We start from the raw sequence: 25,706 nt of genomic DNA, 5'->3' as shown, positions 1-25,706 counted from the left end.
TCTACAGACATAGGTTAGTGGAAATGTGTGTGCTGGTGTGTTTCGTTTACTGTGACTGAGGGAAGCAGGAATTAATGGCATCCTAACAGCAAGGAGCACCCCTGAAGCCCAAATCTTGATTTCCAAGAACTCTGGGGCTGCAGCAAGACCATCCAGCACTGCACCAAGAATTATGCAAGATAAGTTTACAGGGCCAGAATGCAAAAAAGTGCTCAAATAAAATGGCCCCAACAATGACAGGGCTTGTCTAGAAGAATATATTAACCAAAAGTTGCATGCCCAAAGTTGTAATAATAAGAACAAAAATAGTTTGGGGTTATAGCAAAAAATAACAACCTTCTATGAATAGATATTGGTGTAAATAAATGACAGAAGGAATAGTCAAAAGCAGAACTGATACACCTCCCATGAAAAATTCCAAATATTTAGTGGAAATGCTCCAACCTTCTCAGGACTATAGAAGTGGATCAGTGGCTGAGAGAAACAGAAGTCTAAGTTCCCAGCACCCACATGGTGGCTCACCACAGTCTGTAACTCCAGTTACATGGGATGACACCCTCTTCTGGCCTCCATGGGCACTGCACTCACATGTACATACCTATGCACATATATACACACACACAATTAAAAAAACCTATAAAACCTATAAACCTATAAAAACCTATAAAAAATAGTCTGCCATGAACCTTAGAAGAGAATCTACTACTGCCACTTTGTAAGACCAGCATAATTCCTTATTACATTCCAAATCTTTATCCTTTGTCTTAGTTAGGGTTTCTATTGCTGTGAAGAGACATCATGACCACAGCAACTCTTATAATGGAAAAACATTTAATTGGGGCTGGTTTAGAGTTAAGAGGTTTAGTCCAATATCATTATGGTGGGAAGCATGGTGGCATACACACAGACACTGAGCTGAAGAGGTAACTGAGAGTTCTACGTCCAGATCATCAGACAGCAGGAAGAAAGAATGGCATTGGGCCTGGCTTGAGCTTCTTAAACCTCAAAGCCCACCCCCTGTGACACAATTCCTCCAAGAATGCCACAGCTCCAATAATTCCACACCCTATGAGTCCATGGGCACCATTTTCATCCAAACTGCCACATCCAAGCCACAGGTGCAACTTATTTTAAAGAGTCTATATTAGTGTGGAGAGGTGGATCAACAGTTTAAGAACATTTACTGCTCTTATAGAGGATCTGGAATTGGTTGCCAGCACCTGTGACAGGGAGCTCACCACTGCCAGTAACTCTATCTCCAGGGAATCTGGTGCCCCCTTCTGGACTCCATGAGCATCTGCACTCATACATGCACATACTCACATATAGACATACATGCAATTCAAAATAATAAATCATCACAGTCCAACTCAGCACTAAAACTTTCTGGCAATATTGCCACTGAGTTCTATAGGAGGACAGCAAGGCAGGCTCAGCATCCTGTCTCTGTAGTACAGATCATATCCCTAAAGCAGTCAAGACTTGTTCATTAGCACCCAGAGCTCCAAGTCCATCTCTGGATATCAGGCTTCCTATTTGACTCCAGCCAAAAGGCTTGAGAAGCAACATGGCTCAGACCCTTCAGCAAAACCTTAATTTTTGGAATCTCAAGCCGGAAGCCAAAAGTAGGTACTCAGAAGTGCTCTTCATAGCCCAAGAGGTGGACTGTGGGCACAGGGGATGCTGTGGGTATCAGTACTGCCTGGCACAGTGCCCATATCATCCCACAGCTTCTGTAACGCCACCTCGTTTGCTAATTATCTATTACTCGAAGCAACCCGGCATTGTCAGATATCAAGATGCAGCTCCCGTCACCCAGCAGGATCACTTAATGAACTTCAGAAAGTATACACAAGTATTTAATTAAAAGGCTGGTGCCGAGGGAGCTGTTTCTCCAGAGTTAACCCCGAATACCTGACAACTGAGATGGTGAAACTTCCTGCAAGAAAATACCCATTCGTCCATTCATCATGCAGTCTAGTAACCAAGGCTTCAGGTGCTGCATCCAGTGGGCTCCAGCTCTCACCCAAACACAAGGTAGACAGTGACAATGGGAGTGTGCCCACGCTTCCAGGACATCATGGGTGGGATGGCACACTCCTATTTCCCAGCAACCCACGGCCCTGTTCTGAGCAGTTCTAACACACTTCACAATTCTGTGGAGTGGGAACAGGGGGTCCATCTTCCAGATAAAGGAAAAGTGTGTAACCTGTCAGGTTCCACATGGATTTTACATAATGGAAGCAGGATTGGGGCCAGCTGTCTCTCATTTTATTTCACTCATCCCTTTTGAATCTGAGGATGGGCTAGCCATTGCAGGAGATGAGAGTTCCAAACTAGAGGAGTCAAGTTCCTGCTTTGGGGCTACAATGAGGGCAATAAAAAGCTAACGTGATAACTAATACCTGTAGTGAGTGCAGACCAAAAGGTAACGGGAAATGTGACAACAGACGAGGCAGACATCTCTGGCTCCAAGGCCATGCCTCCCTATGGGAGCTCGAGAGAAATAGCTCTGACCAATCTAGCATGATGTTGGGTGCACGTGACTGATGCCGACTTGGGAAGACACAGCACTGTTGAACCAAGAAACCATAGGCACCTCTGCAAGCACCTGGTACACATCACTGTGGCTGCATCACTCTTTCCAAGTCTCCCCCGACCTCAGGAGAAGAAGCAGGAAGCTGCTTCTTCGTTCTAGTCTTCCGCTCTGCATCTCAAGGAACTGTTTGCAAGGCTCTCTTCCTCTGAGGCACCACAATGCCCTCCAAAGAGATGACAACCATCTGGCGGGGAAAGAGCCTTGGGATGCACAGAAGCACCGGGCTATGACGTTAGATGACAGGGACATATCAACCCTCAGCCTGCTAATTGGCTGTAATCCTATAGGAGCACCCAGCTCCTATTCCCCAGATCAGTGTACAGGACATATTTTTGAGGGTTGTTCTCAACTGTAAATTAAGGAGCATACACCAAAGTGCCTAGGACAGTCTAAGCTTCTAAGCTCGTCCCTTGCAGTAACCGTGGGACACCATGCTTGTTATCTTTCTCCTTCCTATAACCAAAGCCCTGCTTCTCCCATGAACACAAAAACCTAAGTTCAATCCCAGGAGCACACATTAGCTACTCAGCAAGCTCCAGGTCCCCAATAAGAGATCCTATCTCAGGAAATAAGGTAAATAGCTCCTGAGGAAAGACACCCAAGGGTGCCCTCTGTCCTCCATTTGTACATGAACACACATTCATGTGCACCTCCATTCCTACATACAAAAGCAATTTAAAGGAAGAAATTTTCACTGTGGTCCATGATACAAAATATATAGTCCAAAGTATATAGTTGGGCGAAAATACAAAATGATTGAAGAGGTGGGGGGGGGGTTAGAGAAAAAGCAAAGAAAACTCAAATACAACCTTCCCTGCCCAAATGAGTGAGCACACCAAAATTCCAAAGAGTTCAGGCTGGAAACATAAATAATGCCAAATATAAAAATCATTATCATGAGACAATCTGACAAGGATTTTAAGAGAGTAGTATTTCAAAGGCTCCTAGTGAGAGATACAGAAAAAAAAACACACATTTAATATAATTTAGAAAACTTCACACAAAAGCAGAAGAAACAAGGACAGTGCAATAAGCAGAATAATGAGCTAATTAAAAAGCAAGTGTCAAATATTTGTGCATCACAGATAAAGGATTAATACCTCCAAGTTGTAAAGAGCTTTGAAACACTGAGGATAAAGGAAACAAAACAGCCTCTGGAACAAAATTAATAAAAGACACACACTCTACAAATATTACATTAGGTAGCTTTTAAGTAGAAGAGGACTTCACCTTCACTCTGAAGAATAAGACAAATTAAAATTCATAAAATGCAAAGTGAAAATTAAAACTGCATTGAAATATCATTCACTTGGTGTCCCTTAGCTTGGTGAAAGCTCACCACATGGCTAGTATAATCTGTCTCAAAGATGGGCATGGGTTTTCTCGTCATAGGGAGGAAATAAAGGAGGGATCATCATTATCAAAGGGAATTTCATCCTCTGACAAAACAGGTTTGGTACCCACTCTCAATTCTACTTCTAGAAACTTGACTTGGCACTGTACCTCCAATGGCACAAATCACACACGTATAAGGTTGTTCTTTACAACAGCATTTATTCTTGGGAATAACAGCAGCCACCAAAACGACACATGAGCTAGTGAATTCAAGTCAAGAGCATTCACATGATGGAATATCATAATATCATACAGCTGGGAAAGAGAAGCTCTCTCTCTCTCTCTCTCTCTCTCTCTCTCTCTATCTATCTATCTCTGTGACTGACATCCATAGTGGGAAAAGCTAAAGCACACCTACATGAAGAATACCATGCGGCAGCTACAGGAAACAAGACTATCGTCTGTATAAACATATAGAGTGATTCTTTGAAAAAAAAAATCTCAGCTGAACGAAGGCTCAAAAGTTAACTTTAGTATAAGAATGAAGAAAAATAAAGGTAAATCTGGCACCTCCCTCACTGGGGAGTAAGTGGCAGTTGATGGTGGCTGGGGAGGGGGAGTCACTCTTCCATGAGAGTATTTCCACGGGGAGGTTTTCCATGCTCTGGCAGTTGGCCCCACACCCGCGCACATGTGAGCAGCATTAACATGACCCAGTAGGTTATCAAACAAAAGAAAATGTGAAATTGGGAGGGGCACATAGGGGAACTATGAGGGGAGTTAGAAAGAGAGGAGTAGATGTAATCATATTTTAGTATATACCGTGTGAAAAGCCCAAAAATAAAGTCATAACTAAAAAGATATTGAGGAATTTGCTTATTTCTGTAAAATGAAACGCAGGAGTTATGCACCAGAGAACAAAAGAATTGGCTACCCATGCACAGCTGGCAGCAAAAGGAGGTGGCAAGGAGTGGCCCTGCGCTGAGTCCTTTTGTTCAACTTCTGGATGCATGCTAAAGCACATTAAGGTACAAAATAAAATCTACCAATAATAATACAAACAAACTAAATAGAAATATAAAAAAAGGAGCTGTGTGGTATTTCAAATAAGCATTACTGCTTGAAAGAAGAATGACAGACCAAACAAAAATGGGGTCTGAACCCAACTCTGACTCTGTCCCCTTCCGTTCCTCTTTGATTCTTCACGGTTTGCTTTGCACAGCAATCAGAATGGATCACCCCTTACAATTATTGAATGAAGAGTCCAGGCTGAGAAAAGACAGCATATGGTGTTGTATAGGAATAGAAACAGGGGCAGGCCACTATAGAATGGGGGCAGAGAAGGAAGAACACAGCTAAGTGAGAACAGAACTGGAGGATTCCACATAAAACAACTTCTAAAACAATAGGTGCTCGAGGGCTGAAAAGATGGCTCAGTGCTTAAGAGCACTCGTATTTGCAGAGGACCTGGGTTCAGTGGCCAGAATCCACATGGCAGAGCACCATAACTTCAGTCTCAGATACTCTGATGTCCTCTTCTGACCTTGGAGGGTACCAGGCGGGCATGTGGTACATACATACATGCAGACGAAGCATCCACATATATAAAACAAACAGAACCATAATTTTTAAAGTTTCCTTTAAAAAAGACTACATGTTCTTTCTAACTCTGGTAGTTCCAAGGACTTAAAGCAAATTAAATTAAAATATAACAGTGAACATGCCTAAGTTTGACATGCTGGTTCCTAAGTACTAACTCCTACTAAGATATATCCAGTGTGTCTGGAGAGAAGGCTGTTTCTGAGACTTGGCCAGATGAGATATATAAATATAAATAAGCTGGAAAATCTTACCATACCAGAAATAAAGAAGTCCTAAAAATTAATTAATTAAATATCCAGACATATCAAACGGTCATAAGAGAATATCTGAAGAGACTTCAAGTTTGACACAATATGAACATCAAACTAATCCTCAGCACAAAATAAGAAGAGTCTGTAAGTGATACCGGGATGATTGACAGATGGAGAGGGGTACATGAAAGGTCATATGAATGTACACATGTATACAGAAGGAAAATAAGTATACCAAAATGCTGAAAGTGGTGAATCTGAAAGTGCCCTTGATATTTTCTCTAGGTTTTAAATCACCTCAAAATAAAGCTAAATATGTTTTTAAACACAACTATATATAAGAAGAAATTAAAACTTTATACAAGGAATGACTCTAAGAAAGGAATAGTCCTAAGAGTCCTATTTTCTAGAAAAAAATATCTTTCTTTGATAAAGCACTCTGAGTATCAAGAAGGATAAACAGATAATAATGAGAAACTAAAGAATGCAATATGTAAAGAAGAATTCTTAAAATATAGTTTATTTAAAAAGAACATTGTCAAGATAGACTAATAAACTAGTATCAATAGAGCTGGGAGTTGGTGGCGCATGCCTTTAATCCCAGCACTCGGGAGGCAGAGGCAGGCGGATCTCTGTGAGTTCGAGGCCAGCCTGGTCTACAAGAGCTAGTTCCAGGACAGGAACCAAAAGCTACGGAGAAACCCTGTCTCAAAAAATCCAAAAAAAAAACTAGTATCAATAATAGAGGGTTGAAAAAAATGATCTGTTATTATCAAAATGCTAAGACTACATGCCAATCTGGAATTTTATACCCAGATAAAATATCACTTAAAGTACCAAGTACATGAACATTTTCAGATATGCCCCACACTAAGAGATTTCTCTAACATATATTCTACAAAAAATATTCAGAAAAACTTCAGAAAATCAAAAGGTCAGTTGAGAAGAAGAAATGAAATAAAAGAAAACAAGATTATTTTCATTAAATGTAATTATTGGCTATAAAAGTAAACTTTAGTGTTTAACAACATTGAGAATATAAAGCAATAACAAAATGTGGGAAGGGTAAGCTGAATGGCAAAGATAAGTAGAAGTGTCTTGCTAAGTCATAGTGGGGAAAGGTTGTAGTGAAGTACATGCACTAAATACAATTCTTAGCTACTTTCCAAATCAGCCCCAGGAGTAGGAATTACAGTGGAAAATGTATCTGTGCAATAAAAAATCATTCACCAGGGGATAAGAGTGAGAGAAAGAGAACATATAAAATGATTTTAAAATTAAATGTGAAATAAAATAAGAAAAATAACCCAATATAGAAATAATTATACAAATCTGTGAACAGATTAACTCATATTAAGACAGAGGCCATCAGATGCGGCAAAAGAACAACTGAGTATTGAATATTCTCCAAGGAGAGACTTGGAAAGATACAGAAAGGAAGCTCAGCTCAGCTCCTAATGGAAGGTGTGCTGCTCAATGGATGAAGAACACTAAAAGAAGCAAGGCCTTACTGTCAAAGGGTAGGTAACACTCTCCCAAACAGACAGAAACTTGGCATATGACAGACAAGAGGACATCTCCCTGGGGTCTAGGGACAAGCTGTCAGGGAGGACAGAAGGTAATGGGTTAAGGGCATTGGCCAGGGGAAGAGGACGTAACAGGCTTCCAACATGCAACATCAACTCTCAGGAATTTGGCCACTCCTGGCAGGACTTGGGAACTGGGCTCAAGTGCTCCACCAAAAGCCCACCAAGTTCCAGATACATTAGAGCACCCATATCCCTCTGGACAGGGAGGAAGGACAAGTTTAAACATCACCAAGAGATTCTACTTTCAAGAGATAGATGAACAGGCCATGCCAGCCTCATTACTAACACAGACACCCTTGGGTTCTAGGGCAGTATTTGATGGTTATGGTACCTGAACCAGGAGCAATTTATTCTCACTTCAGGATAAACCAAAACAGAAATTCATGTCATTTTGAGGTTTTGCTCAGTTGTTCACTACAATGGAATACTCCTGAGACTCTGAGAATTGACTGTCCCATTCAATCCTCATCACAACCCTGGACAATGCTATTCTCACCTTCAATTTACAGAAGAGAAAGTGACACAGCCAAGTGTCCCAGTTTCGTTTCTGCTGCTGTGATAAAATACTTAGACAAAAAGCAGCTAAGTGGAGAAAGTGCATTTCCTATTACAAATCCAGGTTACAATCCACCATTGTAAGGAAGTCAAGGCAGGAGGTTCAAATAGCCAGCCACATCACATAAGCATGAGCAGAGAAATGTAAATACACGTGTGCTCACTTGCTTCCTGTGCTCAACTAGATGTCTCTACTCTTATACAGTTCGGAGTCACCTGCCTAGGGAATGGTGCTACCAAGAGTGGGCTGAGTCTTTCCATGTTAGAGTTAATTAAGTTAATTAAACCATCACCAACAGACATACCCACTGGCCAGTGCAGACAATCCCTCACTGAAGCCCTCTTCCCTGGTTATTATGGGTTGTGTCAAGTTGATAAAACTATCTCACCAAGGCCATACCACTGCAAGGTGTCAAGCATCAAGATTCAAGCTAAACAGGAACACAGACTTATATGCCAAGACTTTGAAGCCTGTTCTGGATGCTCCTGCTGGGGTGGGCTCCAAGGGATATCCTACTTTTCTGGCTGATTGCTCGGGCTTTGTTCTGCATGTTCTAGCATGCTGCTACTTCTCTCTACCGTGGGATCTTCGGGGGCAAACCTGAGGATCACTCAGCTTGACTGCAATGCTGAGTGCAGGGCCTAGAAGACGCCACATGGTCTGCAGTATTCATCAAATTCATGACTGAACAAGCCAGCAAGTCTAGAAAACCAACTCAAGCAATTCCCCCAAAGACCACCATGGGCCAAATTCATAAAGCAACATCATTCCTGATGGCCACATACCGCGTCTGCCTCCCTCGCTGATCACAAAAGCCCAGTCCCATGAAACACGAGTCTCATTTCCCAAACATCGAAAATGGAAGTGTGTTTTCCACCACCAGGTAGATTCCTCACCCTGCTCACTCCCTTCCATGTAAGCTACACCTTCTCTGCCTTCCACAAGCTGCGTGAGATTTCACCTCTCCTAGACATCCAAAGAGAGAACAAGGTGTAGTCTGGATGCAATTCATCTTCCTTCCCTCGTGAAGATGATAGTAGCACGCTGTGGGGCTCCAGCCATGGCAACATAGAATGAATCCAGGAAGAGGGTGAAGAACAGGCTCATTCTCACCACGGGTGGAATGCACACCTCCTGCTCGTGTTAGAGGTCTCATTTTCAATAGGGCTCCACGGTGACGTCTCCTATTCTCTTAGCAGTTCATCCACCCTGCTTTCCTAGCTACACTGTCCTCTGACTGTTCAGCACACACACAGTAAGAACCTACAGTGTCCATGGCACCTGGAGTGCATTGCTAATGTTGGGGTAGATGGGAAACTGCCCCCTGGACCCTTGCAGTCGGATTCAGTTCTGTCCAGTAGGGCACCCTGCAATGATGCAACTACCCAAGCTGTTTTATAGGTAGCTGCTGGCCAGCAGTTCATTGAAAAAAATTAAATTTGTTAATTCTAATTAACTGAAACTCAAGACACTTGTATCTGGTAGCTACCCTCCTGGACAGAGCAAGAGTAACACTGAGGGATAATCGCCATGCACACTGACCATACCTTGGCATAGCTATTTTGAATGTCTGACTGCCCACTTGTCCCGCAGGTGATGTCCTAAAGACAAGAACTACCCATGTTTTAACCCATGTTTTCAGAACCAGAAGAGCCAAGAACAGGGAAGGATACAGATATTTGTCTGATAAATAAACTAATTTTGGAGTACAATGGAGGGCTTGTGGAAGCTCCTATCTCACAAAGGAGGGAGAAGTCAACGAGATGGCTAATTGGTAAAGTGCTTGCCTAGCATACATGAGGATCTAAGTTCTGATCTGCAGCTCCCGCTTAAAAAGCTGGGCATGGTGGTGCAAGCCTGCTATCCCCCAGCACTGGGGCTGCTGAAACAGTAGCAGCCCTGGGTCCTGTTGGCCAGTCAGTCTAGCTGAGCAGCTCAGTTCCAGGTTCAGTGAGAGGCCTTGAGTGACTGAGGAAATTCCTGATGCTCACTTCCAGCCTCCACATGCATGCACACCCATACATACACATATAAAGGAAGCAGAGACCACAAGAGCAGGAATGAGAGACTGGAACTACGTGTAATGTGCCACATATAAAGATGCCAGCACCAGGCTTGTTCCTTCCTACCGTTCTTCCTCCATCCTCACCTCGGGAAACAAATGCAATCCATAGAGAGGAGAGAGCACCAGACCCAGGGTAGCTATAATCTGAGCATCTTTGGTGATGAACTGGGGTGGTGTGGAATGGAGAAGATACAGTTCAAAATGCAAAAAACCCATGTGGTCCCATAGCTGACCAAAGCCACCACCCTGGAGATGGAGGTGCCCAGAAATTTCCAGTTCTCAGTAAAATCAAGTGCAAGTTACAGGGGGAGAGCATTTCCAGGTCTGTGGCTGGCCCTCGGGAGGCCTGTTGTGTAGAGTGGGCTGTGCTGAGGTGTTGTGGAAGAGAAGGACAGTGGAGTAAAGTCGGGTCCAGATCTTGTTCTGAAAACACATCAGAACACAGCAGGCTGAGCAGTTTCTTCAATAGGGCAGGGGGATGGAGGGGGAAGGAGAAGATGAGAGGGGAAGGGAGGAGACGGAGCTGGAAAACCCCTCTGAGGGCTCCACCCACCATATCAGGGGAGTTCTGGATGCAGGGCTGGAGAGCTCTGTGTGCACCCGCAGGCCTGCACTTGCACCACAATCTCCCTGCTGCTCGCTATACCAGCTCCTAACGGTTCCCATGTGCAGACTCTCTGACCTCAGGGTCTGAGGAACTACAGAGCTCAAATCCCCAGGTAGATTAAAAAACCTCCCATCATACCTGCCATCCTCTGTCACACTGGAACCATGCCCTAAGAAAAGGTACAATGGATTTTGAGGAACTTGAGGCTCAGGATGGTTTAGAACTGCCAGGAGTGATGATTATATGCATTGTGCAATGTTTACTATCTGGTGTCTAAACGCCTTACCCAGCCAGCAAAGCATGAATCCAAAATGCAAACAGCCTGATTAAAAAGCCTGATACCACAGTATGGTGTGGTAGGTGGAGCCATTAGAGGGGTTTTCCAGCTCCAGCTCCTCCCCTCCCCTCTGCAAAGAAACTGTATCACAGGTCAAATAAATTCTCCCATATCGAACCACTAAGGCAATGCTGTCTCCATAAGCACCATTGTGCCAGAAGTTGGGCCCATGGCAGAATATTCCCTAAAATATTCAATGTTGACAATGACCCTTTGAAACTCATTGGACTCCCCTGCCTGGCTGCTCCATTAAAAACAGCCCACAGGCTATTCTCTAGTCTTACCTTCCACTCCTGCCTCTTAAGCAGCCCTACTCTCAAGACTATTAGAGGTTCCCAGACATATATTTCCCTGCCCCTCAGACATTACAGGTTGTCCCTTTGGCCAGAAATGCCGTTCTTGTCCACATGCAGTGACCTCCTTCTCCCTGTGTTGTGAATGGAGAGAACAGTGGCTACTGCCTGTACATCTGCTGGGATCAGAACAGAAAACGGCTCTCAGGCTGGGTTCAGTAGCACTGGCTGTCCGGACATGGAGACTGTCCCCCAGCTTGTTGTTTCTTTGCTGTTGCTTTCTTCCCTGAACTTGGAACACCCTGTCTTATCCATCACCAGAGTCTCAGGAGGAGCCACACAGCAACCAGCTATACAGTGCATGGCCCAGAGCAGTCACTTACAGAATACCCGAGGAAGAAAGATTATGTAGAATTTATTGATGGTGTCTGAAGCTGATGTTACTTATTCTCTAAAATATTAATAAAATAACATTTCTGCCACCCAATGCCATCTTCCCTCTATTCTTTACCCATCAGAGCTCTGGGAAGTCTTCAGAGCTCAGGTTAGCCACCGAATTCACATGGAAGCCACTCCTATAATCCCCTCTTCACAGATGCTCCCCGCTACATGGGTGCATGCCAGTTGTATGGGTGTAATCCAGCTGCATGGGGGCACTACAGCTGCATGGGCGCCCTCGAGTTGTGTGGGTATACTCCAGTTGCATTGGTGAACTCCAGCTGCATGGGTGCACTCACTCCAGCTACATGGGTTCACGCCAGTTGTGTGGGTGCACTCCAGCTGTATGGATGCACTGTAGCTGCATGGGTGCACTCACTCCAGCTACATGGGTGCACTCCAGTTGTGTGTGTGCACTCCAGCTGCATGGATGCACTGTAGCTGCATGGGTGCACTCACTCCAGCTACATAGGTGCACTCCAGCTGCACAGATGCACTATAGTTGCATGGGTGTACTCACTCCAGCTACATGGGTGAACTCCAGTTGTGTGGGTACACTCCAGCTGCATGGGTGCACTCACTCCAGCTACATGGGTGAACTCCAGTTGTGTGGGTACACTCCAGCTGCATGAATGCACTGTAGCTGCATGGGTGCACTCACTCCAGCTACATGGGTGCACTCCAGCTGCACAGATGCACTACAGTTGCATGGGTGCACTCACTCCAGCTACATGGGTGAACTCCAGTTGTGTGGGTGCACTCCAGCTGCATGGATGCACTGGAGCTGCACGGGTACACTTCTATACACAGCACCCCAGTGCTGAGTGAACAACAGGACTAGTGGCTTCTCTCCTATGGTCTCCGGGGTACACAAGACATCCCTGGTGGAAACTAGGCCAGCAGCAGGGACATTTACCTGAACTCCAAGAGCCTTAACTCAGAACTCTCCCTATCACGCACAGAAGTGGAAGAAAGAATAAATGAAGCTCGTGGTGAACCAATCTACCAGTGCACTATAGGACAGAACAGAGAGCAAACTTGTAGACAGGACCCCCAGTGCAATAATATTGTCACCAAGGTGGTGGGGGGGCGTGGGGCTGTGCAAGGCTGATTTTCTATAAAGAAGTCAAAAAGTGACAGACGCCCACTACACACAGGTAGTGTTTCTGATCTCTCCATAGTCAGTGACATTAACAGAGTGAAGTTAATATTCTACGCTAACAGGGCATTTGGGGTGGGGCAGGAAGCACAGCTTTCCCTGACGGATGACAGTATGTCTACCAAAGGGGAGGGAAAAGAGCATCAGCAGGTACTGATGGGGTGCCAGGTCCCACCCCTTCATTTTCCCAAGCAGGGTTTTTAGCTCAGAAGCATTGCCGAGAGGCTGGGAATGTGCCCCAGTGAGCAGAGCATCCATCAGGCACACTCAAAGTCCTGGGCTTGGTCCCTGGCTCTTCATAAACCAAATGTGATACGGGACAGCTGTCATCTCAGCACTTGGGAAGTGGAGGCAGGAGGATCAGGAATCATTTCAGGGTCATCTTCAGCTACATAGTAAGTCTGAGGTCAAGCTGGGCTACAATAGACTACCAAAAGGAGAAGAGGAGGGGTAAGCAGCGGCAGGAGGGGGCAGTGATGATGAAGAATGGCTGACCAAGGGAAAGAGCCGGTTTCCCATCCTATGCTCCCCATGTTCCAAGCTCCCACTGGAGACTCCCAGCTTCTTGATTGTGCTGTCTCCACAATTTCTATCCATTTTATAGACATACAGATGCCTCTGCACGTGAGACTTCTGATTTACAAGTCCACTGATTCCCCATCATGCCTTACCAATAAGACAGGTCATAAATTATGGTTTATGCTTTTATTTCTTCTATAGCAAAGGGCTATAGAACATCAGAGATTGCAACCCTAAGGAAATTCACTCTGATGGGAAGGGAACACCCATACCCTCTGTGGGGAGGGAGCCCGATGCTTCCTGGAAAGTCAACCATGACCATGTGAAAATGGGGGAGGGAGGTTGGTATAGAAGATGGCATGAACACCCATAGACAAAGGAAAGGGAACTTTCGGTTGCTGTAAGACCCGCCTCAAAATATTAGCTCTCTGTGATATGATACCACGGACGGGAAGTACCACATGAGCATGCAGGACACTCAAGGATAGAGGATGAGGGACAAGGGCAGGTAAGCTCGGCAGATGCTAACATGGCTTACTGTAGAGTGACCCCCAGGCCCACATATGAAACAGAAAGGACTTCGGGGTTTCTTTCATCTGCTAGATCCTTCCCTTCTTATTAGCTGTCTGCTGTGTTTCTTAAACATCTCCTAAATGGGGGCACTGCTAGGTGCTGGAGATCCAGCCGTAAGCCAAATGGCAGACCACCCTGACCTAATGGGGGTTATTACTGAGCATGGAATTACACAGTCACACAAGCAGTTTGTGCTTAACTATGAAATTCCCCTAACAGTCTCCTGTGTTGAGTGGAGCCAAACTGCTGTCACTCTTCTGGAAGGTTCCTGAGACCTTATTAGGTGAAGACTAGTTGAAGGAAGTGGGCGACTGAGGGCATAGCCCTCAAGGCTATTCCCGGTCCCCCAGTCCCTTCCTTCCTTTTGCAGCTTCCCGTCCATCCGGAGGCGAAGACTCCCTGTCTGCCATATGGTCCTATTGCTATGATGATGTTTTTCACCCACGTACATAGGGCCACTCATCCACAAACTGAACTTTCTGCAGTAGTCACGAGGCAAAAATACATCCCTCCTCCATTAATTGGCTGTTCTCATGCATTTGGGCCCACTGACATAAAATTAACATATAAATAATCAAGCTATGGGCATTGCAAACTGAGGTACATGCTGTCAATGAAGAACCGGCGGTTTCTATGCGCAGATGAGAACTGAAATGGCTGGCAGTCAGGGAGGTTCCCATGGGAGTCACTCCCCAAGGGAGACATGCAGGATGAGAGGCAGCCACTATGCAAAAGAGGGGCTGGCACAGCGAAGGCCTGGAGGAACCACACATGCAGAACACAAAGATGGGCAGGTCTACAAACACAGTTCTTAAGCCAGTGCTGACTGCACAGACTCCCCCATGCAACCACACACTCTCTCTTGGTCTGAGCCCTTGTCACATTGCCGGGATTCTAGCCATCCTTGCCCTTTTCCTTGCTCATTCAATTGGCTTCAGCTCACATATAATCTTCTCCAAGAAGCCTCGTCCCCTAAGCTGGGTTTGACATCCCTTCTCACAATCCCCATAGTTTCTTCCACATGTTCCCCTTAATGAGGAAGGAAGGTACCACCACTGTGTGTTTAACCTGTTAGACAGCGGGCACTTGGTATATATATGTTAGCTTAATACATGTAGGAGTTAGTATGCGCAATACATAAAATAATTTTAAAACAAAGAGGAAGATGCAAAGATCAAATTATAAAAAATTAGAATAGTGACAAAAAGAGTTAGCCATCAACAAACCTCTGTCACATGGCGGGTGATAGTCTAACAGCTTTCTATAAATTAATTCAATTAATTTTTTTTGCCCCAACTTATGAAGCATGACTGCATTTCATCAGTGAGCCCAGAAAAGCAAGGCAATCTATCTGAGGTAGCAAGTGGATGGCTGACTGCCCAGCATACTGTGTGCTGGCTGATGCCTATGCCTGGGCAGCTCCTGGGGCCAGAGACGTAAGAGCGTGAAAAATACACTCTGGGGTTAAGAAACTAAAATTAAACAACTGAGCTTGGAAGAGCATTATGGAGACTGGCAGTGGCCAGGGTTGGCAAGAGTGTGTACCTTTGCAGCAGCATGAGTGTCATCAAAGAGAGGGACAATTAAGTCCCTGCACAGTATAAAACAAACTCCATAGCTAAAAGGAAGAGAGTAGATCTACATGCCCTTGACCAAAAAGGGGGACAGGACTGGCTCAGAGTTTAGGGGGCAGCTTGTGATAGAACAAGGTACAAATGCCACTACTCTGATGTCACCTCAGGAAGGCCTTGAAGATGGTGATGATGGATGGGTGGATGAATGGATGGATCGATGGATGGATGGATCGGTGGGTGGGTGGATGGGTGGATAGATGGATCGATGGAGTCGGGCTTTACTTCCTAGTTGCTGTGATAAAATGCTGACCAACAACGACTTGAGAAGAAAGGGTTTATTTGGCTTACATGTCAGAGTCAGTCACTGAGGGAAGTCAGGATAAAAACTTGAGGAACCTGAAGACAGGAGTTGTGGCAGAGACCATGGAGAAATGCTTACTGACATGGTTTCCACGACTTGCTTAACTAACTTTCCTATACAGCCCCGGCCCACCTGGGAAGGGATGGTACTACCCATAGTGGTCTGGGCCTACATCAATTAGCAATCCAGGAAAATGACCCACAGACCTAACTGAGGGCTAATCTGATCCAGGCAATTCCTCAGTCGGGGCTTCCTCTTCTCAGATGATTCCAAGTTTGTGTCAAGCTGGCAGTTGAAGGTAACTATAACAGTTGGTAAAGAGACAATAGCCAGGGAGAAAGAGAAGGGGTAGACAGACAGAGAAGGAAGGAGAGATAGATGGTATATTGATGTGGGATTCCCCTCTGTATGCTGTCAATATGTTTTATTGCCATTGGTTAATAAAGAAACTTCTTTCAGCCAATGGCTTAACAGAATAAAGCCAGGCAGAAAATCCAAACTTGAGTTGTACAAAGAGAGGAGGTAGAGTCAGAGGGAAGGCATGTGGCTGTCAAAGGAGGAAGACGAAAGCCTCCAGCCAGAACCTTACCTGTAGGCCATGATCCTCATGGTAAAATACAAAATAATAGAAATGGGCTAATTTAAGATATAAGACCTAGGCAACAAGAAGCATGAGCTAATAGGCCAAGCAAACGATATTGTGATAATACGGTTTCTGTATTACTATTTTGGGTCTGGATGGCCAGGAAATGAACAAGTAGCCTCAGCATACAGTATATAGACAAATATGTTGATGGTGGGTAGATGAAAAGTAATGAAAGAGAGAAAGATAAATTGACAGGTGCTAGATGCTAGACAGAAAGTAAGTAGATGGGCGGTATATGGACGATGATAGAAACAATTCATGGATTACCAATCAATAGGTGATAAGTAAAAAATGTCATTATTTATTCTCATGACTCAATCATCATTTGAGCAGCTACTGAATAACTATTGCAGATATGTGCATAAACCACATAAAATAATTAATAATAAACCTAGAGAATAGTCCAGAAACCATCATAAAAGAACATTAATATCAATTACCTTGAAATAAAATTTGAGGGAATAAGAGGGAGATATGGACTTGGAATGTTTTACAACACACATGTATTATTTTTGTAACTTAAAAAATAAAAAGAGGGGGAAAAAGGAAAGAAAGAAGAAAGGAAGGAAGGAAGGAAGGAAGGAAAACATACTACAAGAAACCCACCGGATTCTTGTGAGTGCTTTCTAAGAGTGAGTTCAATCTTGGTAAGCTATATTTATTTTAGTTTGTGTGTGTATATGTGAAAGGGGGAGGTAAGGACAGACAGATGGACAGACGGATGGACAGAGAGACTCATGTATCTCAGGCTGGCCCTGAGCTTGTCAAAGATGATCTTGAATTCCTGACCACCTTTCTCTACCTTCACTACAATTATGGGCAGGCACCGCCACATTTGCGGAGGCTCTAACTCAAGACTTCATGCATGCCAGGGTTGCACTCTAAGAACTGGCCTTAAGTTGTATTTTTTAATAAAAATTAATCACTTTATCAAGGTTTGCAGATGTGAGTCAGAGAAGTAGATCTCACCCCTCTCAGACCCTGGTCAGACTATGTTTGTGGGTAACCAGGGCTTACAAATTGCTTTCTCCGCACCGAAGTCAAATGGAAAGTGCTTCAGGGATCAGCTCTGGGGTCCAGTTGCCTGGGTCTGACCTCTGATCCCAAACTGTGCACTTATAACCTCCATCTGCACTTTAATAGGACGGGCACACCAGCTGCCTCTCAGGACTGCCATGAGGATCACAGAACATCCTTTGTAAATGCCATGTCTCAGGAGAGTCCCTTTATCCTACATCTCCCGTACCAAGTTCCCATCTCACACTTTAGCATTAGTTTCACAAAGGTAAAAGGAAAGTTTCCAAGGGTAAGCATGCCTACTCTCCAGGGAGGCCATTGGCTTCCACAACCACCTATAGTTCCATCTGACCACCCACAGCTGATTGGTCAATGGTGGTGGTTCCCCAAGTGGGGTTCCTGCATTAACAGTACCACCTGAAACTTGTTGGAAACGTCTATGTTCCGGTTCCAGCCTACCCCAGGCTCCGACCCGCCCTCCAGGGTGCTAAGTCTTTAAGAGGTCCCAAGTTTTCCCCAAGCTGACACTTAGTGTGAATAGCTTTTGAAAAAAAAAATGTGTGCATCTCAGTTCTGCTCCACAGAAAGAAAAGCAATAACCATGGTGGAGAGCGTGTAGGCTGAAATGAGCATTCTAGATGAGAAGGCTGGGATCCCTTCAAACCATCAATGAGAAGAAAAATGGCAAATGATGCCCCTCTATGGGGGAGGACGTGCGAGGGCAGGGACGATGCTGGGAACAGTGAATCATGCAAGGCTTGGGTGACAGACAGCCATCAAGACATGGGGAAAGGATCCGTGGCAATCAAAGAACGGTGGGCATGGGAACTGAGGGTCCCTAAGCACTCGAGCGATGAATAGTTACGCTTTGCCCAAGGGCTCAAAGGGAATGAGGGTGCCTGACAGGGAATGCCCCCTAAGGTTAAAGCACAAGTTAGTCTGTCAAAGAACCAGGCTGTGACTTCCGTGAATAGCCAAGACAAAGGAGTTCTCCTGGCATAACAGGAGAGGGGGGCTCCCTAAGCAGCCAGCTTCTAGTCACAACTAAAGCGTGTCTTTCTTAAGAAACAGGTAGGGTGGGCTAGAGAAAGTCAGAGAGAGAGAGGGAGGGAGGGAGGGAGGGAGGAAGAGAATCCTTGGAGAGAGACAGAGAGTGAGAGGGAGAGAGGGAGAGGGAGAGAGAGAGAGGGAGAGGGAGAGAGAGAGAGAGAATCCTTGTCGGAAGTGCACAGGCAAGGAAGAGACCTTTATAAAACCACGCCGTTACAAGTTTAAAATGTGAAGAACAGATCTAGCAGTGAAGGGACCTATGAGCCATCGCTCACAACCACACATGTCCGCGGGGGCGGCCATCCACACTCAGCTATGAAAACTCATGGTTTGACAGGAGTGACTCACACCTGCCCCCAGTCCCCATTCATCGGATGGGGCGGAGCTCATTCTAACAAGCTCCCAAAGGGACACTGAGGCAGATGGTCCCTGAACCACAAAGTCATTTGTCACTACAGGAGAAGAATCAGAATAGAGACGGGGCACTGAGCCACAGCATATACATCACAAGCTTCAGCAGGGAGAGGCGTGGTGTGAAACCAACATGTGCCACCCACTGAGGACCTGGTTTTGGTTTGTCCCTATAGCATAAGGAAGTTCACAGTCAATGGGAAGTGTATTATATAAGCTACTTTTCTCTAAGTAGAACTTGTCACTTATAAGTAAGAACCATATAAGAACCAACACCCCATCCCAAAGCACTGCCATGAGGTGCGGCCAGGAGCCCTCTGACCCTTTCTGCAGGGCAAAGGGGGAACTCCTGTGCTGCAGGAGGTCCTTGGCGTGAAGGCCCAGAAGGGAAATAGCCAATGTCCGACCTAGATGTAATTGTAGCCCTCAGGAAAGCTTCCCTCTGACCAGACATAAGAATGGAGATGCTGGGTCTCAGTGCACCTCTAACTCCTTGCTGGAGAGACCCAGAAAGACAGCACTTCTTGTATGGGATCTTGTCTAAGAATCTCAGACTACCCTCTTTGCAAGGGTTCTGCCTCCCCTTTCCTGAGTTCTTGACAGACCCGGATAATAAGCTAGTTGTAACAAAAGTGTTAAAGGGTAGTTCTATCTGGGGGCATTTCTCATACTCGTGACGACAGGAAACTTGTATGTAAATATGGCAAAGCCATTCCATGTCCTACACATGACTCTCTTTATGGAGTCAGCTCAGGTCAACTCACAGCCAGAGGCCACCAGTGTAGCAGAGGGTAGATTGTAAGTCATAAAAGATGAACCCCTGAATCCTCATTGCCTCTCTCTACTCTAGCACCCAGCAGGGCAGTGATCCTGAACAGATGCTCCAAGAATCAGAACTGAATTAAGGGCTGCTAGCGCCTGACGGGAAACATCACCCTCTCATCCTGGTACGACGTCTGAAACACGGAAGTCACCAAGGCGCCTGGGAAGATCTGGTCTTCTGGACTCCATCCAAGACTCAGTACCTCAGATACTGTGGGCTCTGCCTGCATTTGTCGCAGGTACCCAGGGGATATTACACATAGGAAATATGAGACCAACAGCCTTCTCCTCATGGGAGCTTCGCACACCAACACGAAAGGATATAATTAAACAGAAGGATTTGGAACAGCCACAAACACAATAGAGGTGGGCGGCTCCTTCCCTTCTGTTCCAGCTGGGGCCCTTGGATGTGTGGATGTACACTATCCGAGGAAGGTAGAGAGATAAGGGACCAAGGAGGAGGATGGTCCAGAAAAGCTGCAAACTCCCAGAGACTTCAGAAGGTAGGCCATGCTAGTTTCCCAGATGATGGAGCGCCAGGCCCTATTAGCGGGTCATCATTCAAGGTAGCTCAACCCAGTGCAAATGGCTAGTGGTTCCACTCCACCGGAGAAGACAGCACAAGCAGGGAGATACTCCCTCTGTGCTCCACACTGCTGTCCGGTAGTCAGTCAGTCACCTCTCATGCCCCTCCTTGCTCTTGGGGAAGCTGCAGGCCTGGTAGAGTGTATCAGTGGCTCAGCTGCTGGGCTCCCGCCCAGGCTCCTGCGCCTGTACCCGGAGAGCCTAAGAGGTTTCCCATTGCCTCCCTTCCCGCATTGACAGGGGATCCTGCAACTGCTGGCAGCTGTCATGGGAACATCAAACGCGGGTGTTTATGCCAAGCCTCATTTACACAAGCTACTTCTCCCCCAAGAGATGAATGTTTCAAACAAACAGCGCTTCCATATGCTTGAGGCACAGCACAGCAGCACTGGGGATCCCCAGACGGAAACATGAGTCAGGATGGGGCAGACGCCTAAATAAATTGTGTTAGGGTGAAATTCCTCTCTGGAGCAGGAGGAACCTCTAAGTGATGGCAAGCTCTCCCCGATGGAGCATGCTCAGAATGGTCCAGACCCCACACTTAGCATCATCCCTGATGAACTTGCCTCATGGTCCAGCCAGCAGCTGCATCACCCACATCCAAGCAGCCCTGTTCACACATGCACACACAATCATTCCATCAGGGCCATCTGAGGGCCCTGCACATTGGGCACAGATTGTTGTGTGCCCAGAAAGTATTTCCTGAAGCCCCTGAGGCTTGGGGATCTGATCCCCCAAAGATGAAGGTACTGCCTGCAGGTATATACAAAAGTGTTTGAGAAAAAGAGGAGGTATGAAACGGGAACACACAGCTTGCCCAAGGACACAGGCCACTGAGGTCTCTTCTAAGGAGCCATCTGGCCACTGAGGAAGTCTCAGCATGGGAAGCTGAAGTCACCCAGGTCACGGCCTCCTCCTTTAATTCTGCTTCCGGAGACTGTAGGAGGGAGGAAATCGACCATCTAATGTGAGCCGCATAGTCAGAGAAGAAAGGAGCAAGAAAGACAGCAGGCACAGGATGGGGCTTTAACTGCATTTAGGACCCACTGCAGTCTGGGTGTTGGGGTTCCCCCTCCCCTAAAAGTCATATCTTGAATCCTAATTCCCCATGTAGCAGCATCAAGAGGCAGAGTCTGTAGGAGAGGATATAGTCATGAGAACTCTACTATCCTGAATGGGATTAATGACTTTATAAGAGAAGCTCCAGGCTAGCCTGGGCAACAGTGTGAGTCCAAGGCAAGCCTGGTCTAAATATAGAGACTTTATAAAGAAATTAAACACAGAAGCATGAAAGGAGGTAGGCTGTCATAACCACCAAATAAGCACACAGCTAGAAGCCGTGCTCCATCTACAAGGAACATCCCTCAGCAGCCCCAGCTGTTGCCTGCTCCATCTTGGACTTTCCAGTCCCTAGAACTGTGAGAATTACGTTTCCATGGTGACCTAGTCTCGGTCATTTTGTGACAGCATCCTGACTACACTGAAGCAGGACATGATAAAGAAATGAAGTCCATCACCTATGTGACACCAGCAGGAAAGGTATCTCCCATCATGTGTTGGGGTGGTGAGCTTCACCTGGAAATCTGGAAGAGCAGCCCCCAGGTGGCCCCCTCTCTGGTCACTATAAGATCACAAGCAAGGCTGTGAGTGAGACCCATGGGAGGTGCTGGCCCTCTGTGGATGACCCCTGTGTTCTGGGGTGTGAGAATTCTTGAGCTGCCTTCCGGAATGTAGATCTGGTGGGTGTCCGACAGTGTACGAGGGACTCTCTTTCTCTCTTTCTGTATATAACAGCACGGGGGATTGGATGCCCCCAGCCCTCTTTACATTACAGGATCTCCTACTAAGTGGCTCAGGCTGGCCATGAACTCAACCTGTAGCCCAGAGCGACCTTAAACTTGCAAGTTTCCTTCTTCAGCATCCCATGTGGCTAGGATGGCAGGCCTAGCTATAGTTAGGCCTTTGTAAGCCATCACAGGCCCCACCTGAGCATCTGTGGCTGGGTATTCCCAAATGAAAAGGTATCTAATGACAGACATGGGTGTGAGGTCAAGTTTACATGGCCCTGGTGTGAGAGACAAAGGCAGTATTAACAGCCGCTAAGAGTCAAACAGGAGGTGTGAATTATGTGTTTCCCTAGATTGAAAGAAAAATCAGACCAAGGGACTAGAGAGGTGGCATGGTTGGTAGAGTGCTTACTTAACATGCAATAATGTCCTGTGTTCCACCTCTACCTAAGCCAGGATATAACAGTGCCTGCCTAGAGCACCAACACTCAGGAGATAGAGGCGGGGGATAGGGAGGTTAAAGGGCGTTCTAGAATACTTAGTGAGTTTGAGGCCAACCTGGGCTACCTAAGATCCTATTTCAAACAACAACAAAACTGCTGGCAACAGCCAAAGCCAATCCCAAGAGAGAGAAAAGCCACAAACCGACTCCGTTCTCCACCAGCGCAGAGTGGGTCCCATCACAGTCGCTGGCATCCTGTTCTCCAACCTGGTCACTCAAATCCAAATCCAGCTGATGGGACCCATTTCCAAAGTGCACCTCCTCCTTCTCAGAACCAGCATCTCCATTCTCCAAGCCATTCTGAGCCTTCTTCATAGGCATGATTTGTAAGCCACTGGGAGTAGTCCTATAGGACACAGACTTTGTGGCCCCAGGGGCCTTCCCTGAAGACCCCTTCTTGGGCCTGGACAGGGGAGAGTTGATACGTTTCCGCTTGTGGGAAGCTGATTTGCTTTTGCCGGGCTCCAGGGGCCTGTGGGGGAGCCTCTCCACTGGTGGGCTGCGGGTGTCACGGAGGAGCTTGGAGGCTGCAGCCTGCTTTCCTGACTTCACTTTCTTGTCCTTGGACACATGCAGCCCGTTGAACTCATCAATAAACTCCTCGCAGTGCAGGAGGTGATGCTCTGGCTCCCACGTGTCCTCGGAGCTGCCATAGCCTTTCCATCGGATGAGATATTCCCATTTCCCCTTCTTGTTCTTCCTCTTGTCCACAATCCTTTCGACCTGAGAAGGCAAGACAAGACAGTGAGAAGCAGGACATCACCATCCTTGTTCCAAAGTGCCTCAGGCCATCTTAGGTCCAGCTACAGATGGACAGGCAGACACTGAGTCCCCGCGAACATCGGCTGGAAGAGCCCCCAACACCCACGCTAGAGCTTTTAGAGTAGAAAATTATTAACAGTAAAGCTTGCCTGATCCTCTACAGACATGGTAAGACCATGCACTGGAGAAGTTTTAAGACAGACAAGGATGCAAATGTAGAGATGAAGCCGTGTGGAGCTTTGGCTGAGAAATAGATAAGCATTGGATGTGGCAGGTGACATGTAATATTCGACCTCCCAGATGACTTGACTTTCAATGAGAGCCTTGGGTTCAGGTTTATAGAAAAAACTGTCCCATGCACTTTGCAAAAACACTTGCACTTTATCTGGGTGGCTGCCAGCCTTACAAGATCATAAAACAAACTGCACAGCCTTTGCTCTCTGAGGCTCCGGTACTTCCTATTTTGAGTAAGGGTCTTCAATCCAGTCAATCCCAGGCAGCAAGTGCTAGGGAGAGAGCTGGCTTGTTTGAGAACGTGGCTGAAAGGCTGGGGGTTTAATCTAGCTGCAGAACACCTGCCATGCAGACAAGAGGCCCTGGGTTGGACTTCACAGCCCTGCCCCTCCCACTCAAAACTAAAGCATCACAGTCATGATGTTTCATGGTGCCTCTTCAGGCTATATCCCATAGGTGGCATCCTGCATCCGCCCTCACTCCCTTTTGTTGAGATAGCACTACAGGGTTTTGCTAGAAATTCTTGTTTTCAGGGTTGCAAAGCAGACTTTGAAAGATCCATCTGACGAAGATTTCTACTCTTAAAAAAATAAGTAATATTAATTGAGCAATAATACATATGGCATCATATTAATTTATCTTTGTGATTTCGTTGCTATTTTTATATAATAAATCTTTTTAAAAAGATTTTTTTATTTATACATGTGTGTGGGGGTAGTGCATGTGTGGAGTACATTCAGAGGCCAGCGGAGGTGTGGCTGGAGCTGAAATCACAGGTAGGAGTGAGCAAACCAAACCTAGGTGTTAAGAACCAAACTCAGGTCCTCTGCAAGAGCTTTAAAGTGAAGGGTTGTTTTTATCAAAAAAATTTGAACATTTATTTATTTATTTATTATTTAGTGGGGTGTGTATGCCACTCTGCACATGTGGCAATCAGAAGGAAGCCTGCAGGAATTAATTCTGCTTCCACCACGTGGGATCCAGGGACTCAAAGTTGAGTCATCAGATTTGGTGGCAAGTGCCTTTCCCTCCTGAGTCATCTCAAGGGACATAAGCCAAGGGTACTTTTTGAGCTCATTTACTATCCTTTCAACCTCATTATCCACTTGAATTTGGATTTGTCAGTGGCAGCTGGTCAAGGTGCAAAGAATGAGTGTCTACAGAGTACTCAGCTCTAAATGAGACTCCTGTATCATACTTCCTCCCCCTAAGGCTCAAGCGTCATCATGGAAGAGGGGGCAGAAGTTAAGAGCCAGAGACTGGAGGAGAAGTTGAGAGAAATAAAGTCCCCTGGACACGACTATTGGGGGAAGGGTTGTTTTTTTTGTTCTGGCCACCCAGCCACAAAATAACCACTCAGAAACCATATTATTTGCAATACTGTTTGGCCAATAACTTAAGCATATTTCTGGCTAAACTCATATCCTAAACTAACCCACTTCTATTAGTCTGTATATCGCCACGTGGCTGTGGCTCACCAGCTAAAGTTCTCAGCATCTGTCTCAGGCATGGCTTCCTCTAACTCCACCTTCCTCTTCTCATGCTATGGGCCAAGCCAGTTTTCTTTATTCATTAACCAATAAAATCAACATGTAGACAGAAGGACCTCCCGCATGACATGACGGAACCACTGAGCTCATGAATGCGTAGCAACTGTGACCACCCACACAAAATCAAGTCAGTCAATACTCCAGCATGGAGACAGAGGGGGGTCACAAGCGTCCCCAGATGAGGGGCTGTTGACAGTTGACAGCTTCTGGGGAAGGGAGTTGGTTTTCTGCAAGGGTGTGACCCCTGGTAGATTGACCCAATTCTAATGGAAGGCCCACACCCATTTCTATATGGGTAGCACAAACTGGACTGCGTAGGTTCTAAAACAGAGAGAGAAAGAGCACAACGTTGGGAAGGATGGAGGATGGGAGGTGGATCTTGGAGGACTTAGGGAGAGAAGCAGGGGTGTTCAAAATATATCTTATGATTGTATGAAATTCTCAAAACTTAATAAAAGTATATATCATTTTTAAAATGTGCT

At 45.9% G+C, this 25,706-nt stretch overlaps 1 protein-coding gene across 1 annotated transcript in view; it reads right to left on the bottom strand.

The window, feature by feature from the left end:
• Cdyl2 (chromodomain Y like 2) overlaps nucleotides 1–25,706 on the bottom strand; it is a 163,902-nt gene that overhangs the window by 33,737 nt on the left and 104,459 nt on the right. Inside the window, exon 2 of the mRNA XM_041650060.1 lies at nucleotides 22,822–23,401. Coding sequence (XP_041505994.1) covers nucleotides 22,822–23,401 — 580 coding nt within the window. The remainder of the gene's footprint in view (nucleotides 1–22,821; nucleotides 23,402–25,706) is intronic.

The sequence above is a fragment of the Microtus oregoni genome, unplaced genomic scaffold, assembly GCF_018167655.1.
Source record: "Microtus oregoni isolate MIOR12 unplaced genomic scaffold, Mior012 000004F_ref0000308, whole genome shotgun sequence".
In the NCBI taxonomy this organism is placed as follows: domain Eukaryota; kingdom Metazoa; phylum Chordata; class Mammalia; order Rodentia; family Cricetidae; genus Microtus; species Microtus oregoni.
The sequence above is the reverse complement of the archived record's forward strand: the minus strand, read 5'-3'. Positions and strand labels throughout refer to the sequence as shown.